At 47.8% G+C, this 14,423-nt stretch overlaps 1 protein-coding gene across 1 annotated transcript in view; it reads right to left on the bottom strand.

Moving 5' to 3' along the window:
• LOC115461455 overlaps positions 1-13,905 on the bottom strand; it is a 104,810-nt gene extending 90,905 nt beyond the window's left edge. Inside the window, exons 1-2 of the mRNA XM_030191301.1 lie at positions 13,746-13,905; positions 1,373-1,499 (exon numbers count right to left, since the gene is read on the bottom strand). Of these exons, the coding sequence (XP_030047161.1) occupies positions 1,373-1,499; positions 13,746-13,769 (151 nt within the window). The 5' untranslated portion in view covers positions 13,770-13,905. The remainder of the gene's footprint in view (positions 1-1,372; positions 1,500-13,745) is intronic.
• Between the last annotated feature and the right edge of the window lie 518 nt (positions 13,906-14,423).

Below are 14,423 nucleotides of genomic sequence, written 5' to 3'. Positions count from 1 at the left end.
TCCAGCATCCCACCCATTCCATGGTCTCCAGCATCTTTCTCCTTCCCTCCCCCTCAACACCCCCTAGTCTCCAACATCTCTTTATTCCCCTCATCTCTTTATCATCTCTCTTTCCCTCCCCCTCCAGCATCTGTCTCCTTCACTTCTCTCCCCCTGCCTGTGATGTACAAATTCTACCCCCCATGGTCTTAAGCTTCTCTTCCTTCCCCTCCCCTCCCCTCCTCCTCCTCTGTTCAACATCTCTATCCTTCCCTTCCCCTTCAGCATCTGTCTCTTCTCTTCTTCCTCTCTGCCTATGGTGTATATCATTTAACCCCCCCCCCCCCATCTTCAGCATTTCTCTTCTTCCCTGCTGTGTCCACGAGGTAGTTATTCTCTTACCACACTCCCCTGGGGTGGCAACTCTATAAACTACGTTGGAGACCATGCAGGGCCTTCAGATGGTCAAGGTCGGCCAGCTCCCACCCTCTCCAACCTTCCTGTTTCAGAAGGGATGGAATCCAGAAGGCCAGCCTTGAGTACGTGCAGATGCAAGGTAAGAGAAGATAAGGCCTCATGGGGGGAGAGAGGAAGGGTAACTAAATTTTGGGGGTGCCATGGCACCTGTGGCTCCCTCTGTTCCAGGGCCTATGGATTTACATATAGGTTGAAATGAGCAGAAATTAGGACTGATCCTGGGGAGACATCAGTGTGTGTGTGGGGGGGGTGGATCTGGTCTGATGCTCTGCTCTCTAGCAGCAGTGGGTGATGATTTCTTGTATTACTGTTATCACGTGGTGATCCTGGAGATCATTCAGCAACTTTAGGAGCAGCCCACAGTGTCAAACAGAGTCATAAGCTGAGGAGAAGCTGACGAACAAACCACCACACTTTTCACTGGTCTGAAATGCTGCTTTAGTAACATCTGTTACAGCCAGGTCCTGAGAATTTGTGCTGCTCTGTCAGTGCTTAGCTGACCGGGTGGGGTAGGGGGGATGTCTGGAATGGGGCTATAGTCCCTGGTGCTAGCCTGAAGGAGTTGCTGGAAGGTCAATAAACAAAAGCATGGGAGCTTTGTGATATGGTGCGTGTTGGGGAGGGCACTGGCGAGTGGAGACTCAATGTACGCCACTGTGCTCTACCTCTGGTTTCAGCCATGCTCCCAGACCTGGAGGAGGATCAGCCTCTGATTTAAAGGTGAAAAAATTTGTAGGACATATAGGCTGGTCTTATGTTCCCTCAAACATGGTTCTTACACTGACATCTTAAGACACAGCGTGGCACTAAGATATGTCCTGACCATACCTGGAAACTAGAGGAGGTGGAAAATATCTCTAGTTACTTTAAATAAATCATCCCTATGTCTGCTAAATACAGATAATATAATCCTTACCTAGGGAGGTCAGGGTCTCATAATTCTCCTTCATCACCTCCCAGTAAAACTCCCTTTGTCCTTCATCTAGGTACTCCCACTCTTCCTGGGAGAAAGAGACAGCGATATCCTCAAATGTGACTGGCACCTGAAACACAAACCAGAAATGCACTCAGAAACATGTGGAGGTGCTCAGAATACACCCCCCACAAATTCAGTTGGGCACGGAAGGTTCACAATCTAAGTTTGTACCTCAGGTAATAGAGAGTTAAGTGACTTGATTGCCCAAGATCACAAGGAGCAGCAGTGGGATTTGAACCGGCCACCTCTGGATTGCAAGACTGGTGCTCTAACCACTAGGCCACTCCTCAACATTCCATGTAGAATCGTCAATATTTGCTCACACCTTTTTCAGTAGTAGCTCAAGGTGAGTTACTTTCAGGTACTCTGGATATTTCTCTGTCCCAGGAGGGCTCACAATCTGAGTTTCTACCTCAGGCAATGGAGGGTTAAGTGACTTGCCCAAGATCACAAGGAAAAGCAGTGGGATTTGAACCAGCCACCTCTGGATTGCAAGACTGGTGCTCTAACCACTAGGCCACTCCTCAACATTCCATGTAGAATCACCAATAACAGCAACATTCCATGTAGAATCTTCAATATTTGCTCACACCTTTTTCAGTAGTAGCTCAAGGTGAGTTACTCTGGATATTTCTCTGTCCCAGGAGGGCTCACAATCTAAGTTTGTACCTGAGGCAATGGAGGGTTAAGTGACTTGCCCAAGATCACCAGGAGCAGCAGCGGGATTTGAACTGGCCACCTCTGGATTGCAAGACTGGTGCTCTAACCATTAGGCTACTCCTCCACTCCACACTGTTCTATCTATCTATCTATTTATTTATTTACTACTACTTAACATTTCTAGAGCGCTACTAGGGTTACGCAGCGCTGTACAGTTTAACAAGAAGGACAGTCCCTGCTCAGAGGAGCTTACAATCTAAAGGACAAAATGTCAAGTTGGGGCAGTCTAGATTTCTTGAACACAGAGAGCGGGATGGGGGTGGCGGAAGAACCATGAGAATGTACTAAGGTACGGTGGGAGAGATAAGAGGAGAACCAGGACAGAGCCCTGGAACCCAAATGAGGACAGTGTGGCAAGAAGTAAATTGTGATTGACAGTGTCAAAAGCGGCGGATAGGTCGAGGAGGATGAGGATGGAGTAGTGACCTTTGGATTTGGCAAGGAACAGGTCATTGCAGACTTTATTTATTTATTATATTTGTATCCCGCACTTTCCCACTAAAAGCAGGCTCCATGCGGCTTACATAGTAATAGGTAACACAGAATTTTGTTATGTAAAGTAGGAAATTAAGTATAAACATAATGAAAGGGTAGTAATAGGATGGATAGGTAGGTAGAGACAGGTGATAGAGAGAGGAAGGTAAGGTGGGAGATAGAGTCTGGGTCAATGTCATTTTCTCTTCAGTTGAGGAGTGGCCTAGTGGTTAGGGTGGTGGACTTTGGTCCTGGGGAACTGAGTTCGATTCCCACTTCAGGCACAGGCAGCTCCTTGTGACTCTGGGCAAGTACTTAACCCTCCATTGCCCCATGTAAGCCGCATTGAGCCTGCCATGAGTGGGAAAGCGCAGGGTACAAATGTAACAAAAATAAAATAGATACTATTGGAGATTCTACATGGAATGTTGCTACTATTGGAGATTCTACATGGAATGTTGCTACTATTGGAGATTCTGCATGGAATGTTGCTATTCCACTAGCAACATTCCATGTAGAAGGCTGCGCAGGCTTCTGTTTCTGTGAGTCTGACGTCCTGCATGTACTGCACATATGTGCAGGACGTTAGACTCACAGAAGCAGAAGCCTGCGCGGCCACATTGGTGATCTGCAAGGGCCGACTTCTACATGGAATGTTGCTACTATTGGAGATTCTACATGGAATGTTGCTATTCCACTAGCAGAAAGCGAATTCACAATATCAATGTCTCTGGTAACATTCAACAACTTGTGTATACAAACCAGGACAGCCACCAACTTCAAGAAAGTGCTAACAAAACAGTTCACACCAGTATAATGTGGCAAATATATAATTTACGTGTATAGAGTACCCTCAGATATTGGATTCTACATGGAATGTTGCTACTATTGGAGATTCTACATGGAATGTTGCTATTCCACTAGCAACATGCAGGACGTCAGACTCACAGAAGCAGAAGCCTGCGCGGCCCCACATTGGTGACCTGCAAGGGCCAAATTCTAGTGGAATAGCAACATTCCATGTAGAATCTCCAATAGTAGCAACAGTGGAGCAGTGGCCTAGTGGTTAGGGTGGTGGACTTTGGTCCTGGGGAACTGAGTTTGATTCCCACTTCAGGCACAGGCAGCTCCTTGTGACTCTGGGCAAGTCACTTAACCCTCCATTGCCCCATGTAAGCCGCATTGAGCCTGCCATGAGTTGGAAAGCGCAGGGTACAAATGTAACAAAAATAAAAAAAAGTATATGTAAGGTAGATGGGTTCAAGAGATTAATCTGGGTCTTTTGGGTAAGCTTGTTTGAATAGATGGGTTTTTAGTGCTTTTCTGAATGGTAGGTGGTCATGGATTGCTCGGATAGGTCTAGGGAGAGCGTTCCATAGACAGCTGCCCAGGAAGGAGAAATTGGATCCATAATAAGTTTTGTACTTGAGACCTTTACAGCTGGGGTAGTGCAGGTTGAGGTACTTTCGTGAGGATACAGACATGTTTCTTGCTGGAAGGTTGACCAGATTTATCATATAGTTCGGAGATTCTCCGTGTATTATCTTGTGGATTAAAGTCTGGGCTTTGAAATTGATACGTTCTTTGATTGGGAGCCAGTGCAGTCTTGCATTGGGAGCTGCACTCTCAAAACGTGATCTATAACCTAGGTACCTATATTTTATGGTGCACAGTTCAAAAGAGGGTGTGGCCCTGGGTGGATCCAGGGGCAGACCAACCATTAGGCCACCTGAGGGAGCAGCATCTCCCCAGCATTACCCAGTAGCGACGCTGGTGGCATCTCCTCGGTGTTACCCGGCAGCAGAAGCGATTTCCATAAGCTGCCCTGCTGCTGGCACCCGCCTCTTCCCTTTACTCCGGCCGCCTCTCTGATGTAACTTCCTGTTTCGTCAGAGGCTCAGACAGGCGCAGTAAAGGGAAGAAGCAGGTGCCGGCAGCAGGGCAGCTTATGGAAATCGCTGCTGGGTAACGCCGTGGAGAGATGCCAGGTGCTGGTGGCAGGTAGGAAGGGGGACAGCATCTTGGCCCGGGGGGGGGGGGGGGGGAGCATCCTAGCTCTGCCTTAGGTGGCATCTTGCCTTAGGCCGGCCCTGGGCGGATCAGAGGCATTCCCAGAACTTAGGCGTGATGTTATACATTAGTATCATTGACACACCCAACTGCCATTAGTTGTGCGTCTGCATTTGCAGCAGGTTTCAGGGAAGAAGTGTCTTCAGCAGCAGACTGGCTAACCTACTGAAGAGGGCTTTATACCAGAATCATTCAGGTAGGGTGAACAAAGCCCCAAGGTAAGTACAAGCCCTCAGGTAAGTGAAGCATTAAATACCTCCACACAAATGGGGAAAAGGGGCAACATTTGGAAAGCAGTGTATACTAATGCAGTGGCATTCCTAGGGCGGCTGACAATGTGCCCCCCCACTGGCGAAACGACACATCCCCCGGTGAAGCGACACCCCCCCCCCCGGGTGCATTTTTACCTGCTGGGGGGTGTGCCGCGCGCCTGTTGGCTTCGCTCGTTCCATGCTCCCTCTGCCCCGGAACAGGAAGTAACCTGTTCCGGGGCAGAGGGAGCACGGAACGAGCAGTGCCGAGCCCCCCCACTAGGAACGCCACTGTACTAATGCCAGAAGTATGGGAAATAAGGTTTTAGATCTTGAGGCTGTGATAGAAGAGACTGATTTGGATTTAGTGGCAGTCACAGGGACATGGTTCACAGAGAACTATAACTGGGATATAGTTATACCGGGCTATAATTTGTTCAGGAATGAAAGGGAGGGGGAGTGGCATATTTAAAACTATAATATTAAAACCACACAACTGCAGAACCTACAGGGTAAGGAAGAGGCACTGTGGGTCAATCTGGGAAGAGGGAACGGCCAATGTATTTACATTGGTGTGATATTCAGGCCTCCTTCACAGGCAGAGATTTAATCGAAGACATTCAAAATAGAGCTGTGAAAGGGGAAGTACTATTAATAGGTGATTTTAATGTGCCAGATGTTGATTGGGGTATGCTATTGTGGGGTCTTTTAGAAGCAGGGTGTGGCAAAACAGGGGATTTTCCTGCGTGTGATCTGATTCTCAGTGCATTTTTACTAGCAAAAAAGGTGCCGGTACTCAAATGCTAGACCACCCTTCAGGGGTGGGGTGATCACTGAGGGACCCACCCCACAATAGCCAGGCCCCCTGCAACCAGTCACAGAACCTATGACAAGGCAGAATTGGTGTGTACAGCCTGAGCTCTTTCATTAAAACTTGGGGTCCATGGGTCAATTTTAGCAGACAATGGAAAAGGTGCCGGTACTCAGTACCCCCAAGTTCCCCCTCAAAAAAATCCCTGCTGATTCTACATAGTAACATAGTAAGGGATGTCAGATAAAGACCTGAATGGTCCATCCAGTCTGCCCAACAGACACATTCATTATCAATTTAAGATTAAATCATTATTATTTATATGTATTTCCCTTGCTTGGCCAAAGTAAAGTCTGTCCTCTGTTTTAAAAGCTGTTGCAGAGGTGACTGTTTCTTTCCAGCTTAAGCCCTTAGGGAAAGTAACCTGCACTGCTATTGGCCAGAAACCCCTCAGTGTTAATGCTCTGGGCTCTGATTGACCCCGTAGTTCAAAAATCCAGCCAGAATATGCTGGAAATCTTTAGTTTCAGAGAGGGAGTGTGGAGAGTGGAAATCTCTACACTGAGACCCTGTTCAAAGCCTGTGAGAAGTTATTTTCCTGAACTTCCCAGGTACTACTCAGATAGTAAGAAAATGTCTAGTTAATTTTACTGTTGATACCAGTTATTTTACCTGTTATTGTTTGCTAATTTCATCTATTTTTCACCATTCACTGTTCCACTTTTCTGATAATAAACCTATTAGTTTATTAGCTCTGTTGTCCTGGACTGACTTAAGAATCCTGGTGATTTGTGTTTGGGTCTCTGGGTGTTTTCTAAGAGCTGTGAGACCTTTGGGATTGTGGCCCTAGTGTCCTTAGAAACCACCAGAGAATTAACTTGCGGGTGGGGTGGAGGGTATGCCACTGTAGAGCGCTTGCACAGGTGCAGGTAGGGCCTGAGCAGTGCTGGGACAGATCCTTTAGGTGGCTGCAGAGTTAACCCAGATGGGTGCTAGGCGTTTTGTGACACAAGAACATGCTGGATTCTCTATAGGGGGAACTATTCCAGCAGTTGGTAATGGAACCCACACGGGATGAGGCCATACTGGGCTTAGTGCTTATTAATTGGGGGGGGGGGGGAGTGTTTCTGATGTTATAGTAGGTGATCATGTGGTACCCAGTGATCACCAGATGGTATGATTTAATATTAATATAGGTGTGGAGAGGGTTCGTTCAAAATTAAAAATTTTAGACTTCAAAAAAACTAACTTGATTCAGAAGGGGGATTACCTCAAGGAATTGCTATCTGGATGGGAACATCTGGAAGAAGCTGGAAAGCAGTGGGCAAAACTGAAAGGAGCTATTGTGAGAGCAACAAACCTTTCTGTAAGGAAAACAAATAAAAGTATGAGGAAAAGGAGGACACTTTGCAGCTTATTTTCGAAGGAGATCGCCGGCCATCTTCCAACACAAATCGGGAGATGGCCGGCCATCTCCTGAACCCGGCCAAATCGGTATAATGGCCGGCGAAAGTTCAAGGGGGCGTCAGCAGGAAAGCGAAGGCGGGATGGGGGCGTGGTGAGCAGATGGCCGGCCCTGACGAGTATTTGGCCGACTTTACTTGGTTCCTTTTTGTTCACGACCAAGCCTTGAAAAGGTGCCCCAACTGACCAGATGACCACCAGAGGGAATCGGGGATCACCTCCCCGTACTCCCCCAGTGGTCACCCACCCCCTCCCACACTAAAAAAAAAAAAAAAAGTAAAACTTTTTTTGCCAGCCTGTATGCCAGCCTCAGATGTCATACCCAGCTCCCTGACAGTAGTATGCAGGTCCTTGGAGCAGTTTTAGTGAGTGCAGTGCACTTCAGGCAGGCAGACCCAGGCCCATCCCCCCCTTACCTGTTACACTTGTGGTGGTAAATGTTGAGCTCTCCAAACCCCCCCCCCCCCAAAACCCACTGTACCCACATGTAGGTGCCCCCCTTCATCCCTAAGGGCTATGGTAGTGGTGTACAGTTGTGGGGAGTGGGTTTTTTTTTGGGGGGGGGTTGGGGGGCTCAGCACACAAGGTAAGGGAGCTATGCACCTGGGATCAATTTGTGAAGTCCACTGCAGTGCCCCCTAGGGTTCCCGGCTGGTGTCCTGGCATGTGAGGAGGACCAATGCACTACAAATGCTGGCTCCTCCCACGATCAAGTGGCTTGGATTTGGTCGGGTCTGAGATGGCCGGCTTCGGTTTCCATTATGGGTGAAAATCGAATCCAGCCAACTCAAACCCGGTGATCTTGACATTTATGTCGAGATTTGGCCGGCCCCAACCGTATTATCGAAAAAAAAGATGGCCAGCCATCCTTTTAGAAAATACGGTTGGCTCCGCCCATTTACGGAGCAGGCCCCGGAGATGGCCGGCCCCGTTCGATTATGCCCCTCCACGGTTCTCAAAAGTAGTAGCTGAAAAGGTAAGGAAAAAGAGGTTAAACCCTTATAAACTACAAGAGATCCAGAGAGAGGAAGACAGGTGACAATATCTGGAAAAGCTAAGAGAAGCTGGCAGAGCAGTCAGGACAGCAAAGATGCAAATGGAAGAAAAATAACCAATACGGTAAAATGGGGGGACAAGACACTGTTTAGATATGTTAGTGATAGGAAGAAGTGCAAAAGTGGCATTGTGAGACTCAAAGTTGAAGGAGAAGAATATGCAGAAGTTGATAAAGATAAGACGGAATTGCTTAACAAATATTTCTGTTCTGTGTTCACAGCGGAAGGGCCAGGAGCAGGACCTCGAAAGACAAACACAAATAGGAATGAAGGTGTGGCAGCCTCTGAATGAAATTTTCAGAGGACTGTGTTCTTAAGGAGCTGACAAAACTAAAAGTGGGCAAAGTGATGGGGCAGGATGGTTACATCCAAGGGTACCAAAGGAACTTAGGGAGTTCCAGTGGCTCCACTGGCTGCCCTTTTCAATGCTTCTGTAATTATATACCCTTCCCAGTGGTGTTCCTAGGGGGGGCGGTGGGTGCGGTCCGCCCCGGGTGCACGCTGCCGGGGGGGGGGGGGGAGGTGCCGCGCACACCTGTCCTCCGTTGGTCCATGCTTCTTCTCTGCCACGGAACAGGTTACTTCCTGTTCCAGGGCAGAGAAGAAGAATCGAACAACAGGTGCGCGCGGCACACCCCCCCCTCCCCCGGCAGCGTGCACCCGGCGAGGGGGGGGGGGACCTTCGCGGGGGTGTCCTTTCGCCGGGGGTGTCCGCGCTGCATCGGGGGGGGGGGCGCTGCACCCAGGGGGCGGGGCGCATCGGCGATCCGCCCCGGGTGCCAGCCCCCCTAGGAACGCCACTGACCCTTCCCTTCCCTTTTGCCTTCACAACTGTCATTGTACTTGTTTTTATTAGTTCATTGTAAGCCGCTCTGGGGCTGCTTTACGTGGCAAAAAAGCGGGGTATAAATGATCTAAAATCAAACATATAAACATATAAACATATAGACTTCCCTCTCTGCCCCGCCCCCACGTCAATACGTGATGACGGGGGCGGGACAGAGAGGGAAGTCTCTACTGGCATGCTGCAGACGTCGGAACCGCTCCCCCTCCCCCGGAGTCGCCGCCGCCCCTCCACTCGGCCCGAGCAGCACTGTGAACTTACATCACCACGCAGCAGCAGGCACATCAGCAAAGCTGACGTCGGGCTTCCTTCTCTGCCTTTGTCCCGCCCTCGCCGACGTTACGTCACACGAGGGCGGGACACAGGCAGAGAAGGAAGCCCGCCCCGACGGCAGCTTTGCTGATGTGCCTGCTGCTGCGTGGTGATGTAAGTTCACAGTGCTGCTCGGGCCGAGTGGAGGGGCGGCGGCGACTCCTGGGGGGGGGGGGGGCTCGGAAACCCCCCCATTCCAAAAAGGGCTCAACGGCTAGTAAATAAATAAAAACTGGGTCAGACCAATGGTCCATCTAGCCCAGTATACTGTTTTCCAAATAGTGGCCAAGCCAGGTCACAAGTACCTGGCAGAAACCCAAATAATGGCAACACTCCATACTACAAATCCCAGGGCAAGCAGTTGCTTCCCATGTCTTTCTCAATAGCAGACTATGGACTTTTCCTCCAGGAATCTGTCCAAACCTTTTTAAAACCCAGATACGCTAACCACTGTTACCACATCTTCCGGCAAAGAGTTCCAGAGCTTAACTATTCGTTGGGTGAAAAAATATTTTCTCATTTTCGTTTTAAAAGTATTTCCATGTAACTTCCTCGAGTGTCCCATAGTCTTTGTACTTTTGGAATGAGTAAAAAATTGATTTACTTCTACCCGTTCTACACCACTCAGGATTTTGTAGACCTCAATCGTATCTCCCATGATCCCATGCATAAATGTGAAATACAATTAGCGCCAATAATTGCTTAAGATCTCAATTATCGGTGCTAATTGGCTCATTCAATTAAATTGTGTGTGCAATTTTTATAGAATTTGGTGGTTAGTGTACAGCGCTGCATACACCCAGTAGCACTATAGTGATATGTATTATTATTATTAACATTTGTATAGTGCTACCAGACGCACACACTGCTGAACACCTGACACAGAGAGACAGTCCCTGCTCTATAGAGCTTACAATATAAAAATACAGAAAGACAATTAAGGGCAAGGAAAGTACTGGGCGAGAAGGAACAAGGGTAGGGGAATTGAGTTGTGGTTAGGAGCCAAAAGCAGTGGTGAAAAGGTGGGTTTTCAGCATAGATTTGAAAACAGGTAGAGATGGAGCTAGGCGTACGGGCTCAGGAAGTCCATTCCAGGCATAAGGTGCTGCGAGGGAAAAGGAACGAAGCCTGGAATTAGCAGTGGAGGAGAAGGGGGACGACGAGGGATTTGTCCAGTGAGCGGAGTTCACGGGGAGGAATGTAGGGAGAGATGAGAGTGGAGAGATAATGGGGGGCTGCAGAGTGGATGCATTTAAAGGTCAGTAAGAGAAGTTTGTACACGGAAGCGGACAGGGAGCCAGTGAAGTGACCTGAGGAGTGGGCTAGTGTGGGTAAAACGATTTTGGCGGAAAATAAGCCGTGCTGCAGAATTTTGGACAGACTGGAGAGGAGAGAGATGGCTGAGCGGAAGACCAGTGAGAAGCAAATTGCAATAATCCAAGCGAGAGGTGACAAGGGTTTGGATAAGGGTTCTGGTAAGTAGCAGTGGTAGGTACTTCTACTAGCTGAACGACATTGGTTGCCAGTAGCGTTTAGGGCATTGTTTAAAATTCTGTTTAGCTCTGTGGTTTTCTGGCCTATTTGGCAACTTTTGACGATCTCTTATACACCTATATATATACTGCTACCTAATCCAAGGCAGACCCGTTACGAGACCAAACACCACTCTGCATTTTTTGGGGGCTCCGTGATTATAAAATGACCTCCTACTATTCATTGATATGGGCGTTCTTTTCGCCTTTTTAAGTCATTTTGTTACTATAGCATATTAAGGTCTTCAGTTCCTCCTGATACTGGGGACATCCTTGGGTACCTAGCGCACAGTGTTGTGTGTGTACTTTTTATGTCTGAATGGCACTTTCCTGTCTTAATTTGGAGTTCCTTTCTTTTGAATTACTGCTTTTTAGTGATGTGAACTGCTGTGATCTGTGAGCCAGGCCAGGTGGTTACGTTTGAACTAGCCAAAAATATTCCAAATGTTGACACGGCCAGATTTGTACATAAGTATTGCCATACTGGGACAGACCGAAAGTCCATCAAGCTCAGCATCCTGTTTCCAGCAGTGGCCAATCCAGGTCACAAGTATCTGGCAAGATCCCAAAAAAGTACAATACATTGTATGCTGCTTATCCCAGAAATAAGCAGTGGATTTTCCCCAAGTCCATTTCAATATTGATCTATGGACTTTTCCTTTAGGAAGCCATCTAAACCTTTTTTAAACCCCGCTAAGCTAACTGCTTTTACTACATTCGCTGGCAACAAATTCCAGAGTTTAATTACACATTGAGTGAGAAAATATTTTCTCCGATTCGTTTTAAATGTACTACTTTGTAGCTTCGTTGCGTGCCCCCTAATCCTAGTATTTTTGGAAAGAGTAAACAAGCAATTCAGGTCACCCGTTCCACTCCACTCATTATTTTATAGACCTCTATCATATCTCCCCTCAGCCGTCTTTTCTCCATTTCTAAGTCATTACATTTGATTTTTAAGTCTTTATATGGAATTTGTGGAGCCGATCTTTCCCAGTCTTTAAATATGTTACAATCGAGTACCAGGTCTTGTACCTGCAATTTAATGATCCTAGCTTTTCCTTCCATAGTTCAAATTAGATTTAAAGCTTTATTTTCTCATTCATTTTTTCAATCTAATAGTTTGTATTTGGAATGGTCTTCCTGTTGGTCTCCGAATGGTGCGGTCTTTCTTAAGTTTTCGTAAGGCCTTGAAAACCTACTTATTCACTTCTACATAATTAAAGATTGATTGTTATTGTTTTTATATTTATTGTTTTTGTTATTTATTAACATTTTCATAGCCTATTTTTTAAAATATAATTAGCGGCCCTGTTTACTAAGCCGTGCTATAGGCGCGCTAGCGTTTTTTGCGCACGCTAACGCTAGAGACACCCTTTGGGCTGTTTACTAAGCCACGTTATAGGCGCGTTAGTGTTTTTAACACGTTAACCGTATATGCGCCTACAATATCCCTATAGGCGCCTACACAGTTAGTGTGCGCGTTAATTGTAGGCGCATTAAAAAAGCTAATGCACCTTAGTAAACAGGGCCCTTTATTGCTAATTTGTAAACTTCCTGATGTTTTTTAAAATCAGTTTCTTCTTTCATATTTTTGCTTTTAATCCTTATTGGAGATGTAGCGGTCTTGTAAAGTAAAAAAAAAAAATGTAAGGAATTGATTGCACTTGGATTCAGGGGCGTAGCTAGGTGGGGCCACCAGGGCATGGGCCCCCACAGATTTAGCCTTGGCCTCCTCTATTTTAATCCTCCCCCCACACAATCCTCCCTGCCACTTTCGACCCCCCCCCCTGTCGCCCCTCCCCCGCCGCCTCCAGGTACCTTTGCTGGCAGGGGTCCCCAAACCCCGCCAGCCGAAGTCCTCTTCAGCGCCAGTCTCCTCTCCGGCGCATTCACTGATCTGTTTCTGTGAGTCCTCCTGACGTCCTGCACATTCCTACGTGCAGGACCTCAGGAGTCAAGACTCACAGAAACAGATCTGCGAACGCGCCGGAGACCGGCACTGAAGAGGACTTCGGCTGGCGGGGGTTGGGGGAGGGGCGGCAGCACAGGGGGAGGGTCGAAGGTGGTGGCAGCGCCGGGGGGGGGCTAAAATGTGCCCCCTCACCGCGGGCTCTGGACCCCCCTTCCGCCGAGGTGTGGCTACGTCCCTGCTTGGATTATGTAAAGGTCCCAATCTATTGATTTCATTGTATTTTTTTCGACTGATTGTTCTTTGCCTAGAACTTCATGGTGAAGCGGATTATAAACGCTAAAATTAAATTAAATCCAGTGTACGCTGCTGCACAAAGCAGGGTCTGGCTATCTATACCCTGCATGCCACCCATTAATTCCCATAGTCCGAGGCTCATGCTGTAGGTAGGAAGGAAGGGCTTGCCTGACTGCACGTGTGTTCAGAAAGGAGCTTTTTGCAGGTTTTAAGAGCCACTGCAATGTTTTGGTGCTGACAGCAGATCTGGAGCTGAGCTTCAGGCCGTGATCACTTTTTCCAGATCAGATCTCACAGCACACTGGTTGGGAAACACTGGCTAGTGTTCAGTGTGCATTTGGCTGGATGCAAGACCTGGAGACACGGTTTCTGCCTGCTTTTGTTCCTGTCGATTCAGAAGAGTACGTATATGTGTGTCTCTCTGTGTAATAAAAATTATTACTCCCTTTTTTTTAATCCACGCCCACAGTATCCAGGGCCTCAGGGAAGAAGAAGAACCAAGCTGTGAAACACAATCCTGGTGAAAAGTCCCCCCCCCCCCCCCCCCCCAGCCCTGCAGTGAAAGCTGCCCTACCTGTTCAGGCTCTGCCCCAGCCATTGTTTCTGCTGCTTTTTCTGGCAAGGATTCTTTCTTTCTTTCTTCTCTTGCTTCAGGCTCTGCTTCTCTACCAAAGGCTGATGTCTGTGCAGAGAGAGAAGATGCAGGCAGGGAGGGCAGGAAATGTTCAGGCTTAGCAGAGAGGAGAGCGGAAGGGGAGGAATTTTGGACAGAGAGAAAGAAAGCCCAGAAGCCCAGTGATGTGGGTGGTTTTTATCTCATACATTAGCGATCATCTTGTGGCTGGTAAAACTTTGCTGAGACTCAAGTAACCCAGGCACAGCTGCTAACCGGCTCCATGTCGGGATGGGCAATGATCCAGGAACTCCAAACACAAAAGAAAGAGGCTGCACAACAGATGTAACTTTCAAAGCCATTTTGAACAAAAATAAGAGAGTGGTGGTGGATGTCAGAACACCCTGGTGGAGGTAGCTGGGAGAAAAACAGTGACAGAGGTCAAAAAAGGCATGGGATAAAAATACAGAGAATCCCTATCTATCAAAAAGAAGGAGCTGAAAGGAAAAACAAGACACAGGGGTTGTAACATGCAGGCAGAGGCAGGTACAATCCTAAACAGAGAGATACAGAGTGGCAGGAACGGCTCAAGCCACCTTGCTGCATTAGAAGTGCTCTATGCTGCCCCAGAAATTGACA

The sequence above is a fragment of the Microcaecilia unicolor genome, chromosome 1 (genome assembly GCF_901765095.1).
Source record: "Microcaecilia unicolor chromosome 1, aMicUni1.1, whole genome shotgun sequence".
Classification (NCBI taxonomy): Eukaryota; Metazoa; Chordata; class Amphibia; order Gymnophiona; family Siphonopidae; genus Microcaecilia; species Microcaecilia unicolor.
The sequence above is the reverse complement of the archived record's forward strand: the minus strand, read 5'-3'. Positions and strand labels throughout refer to the sequence as shown.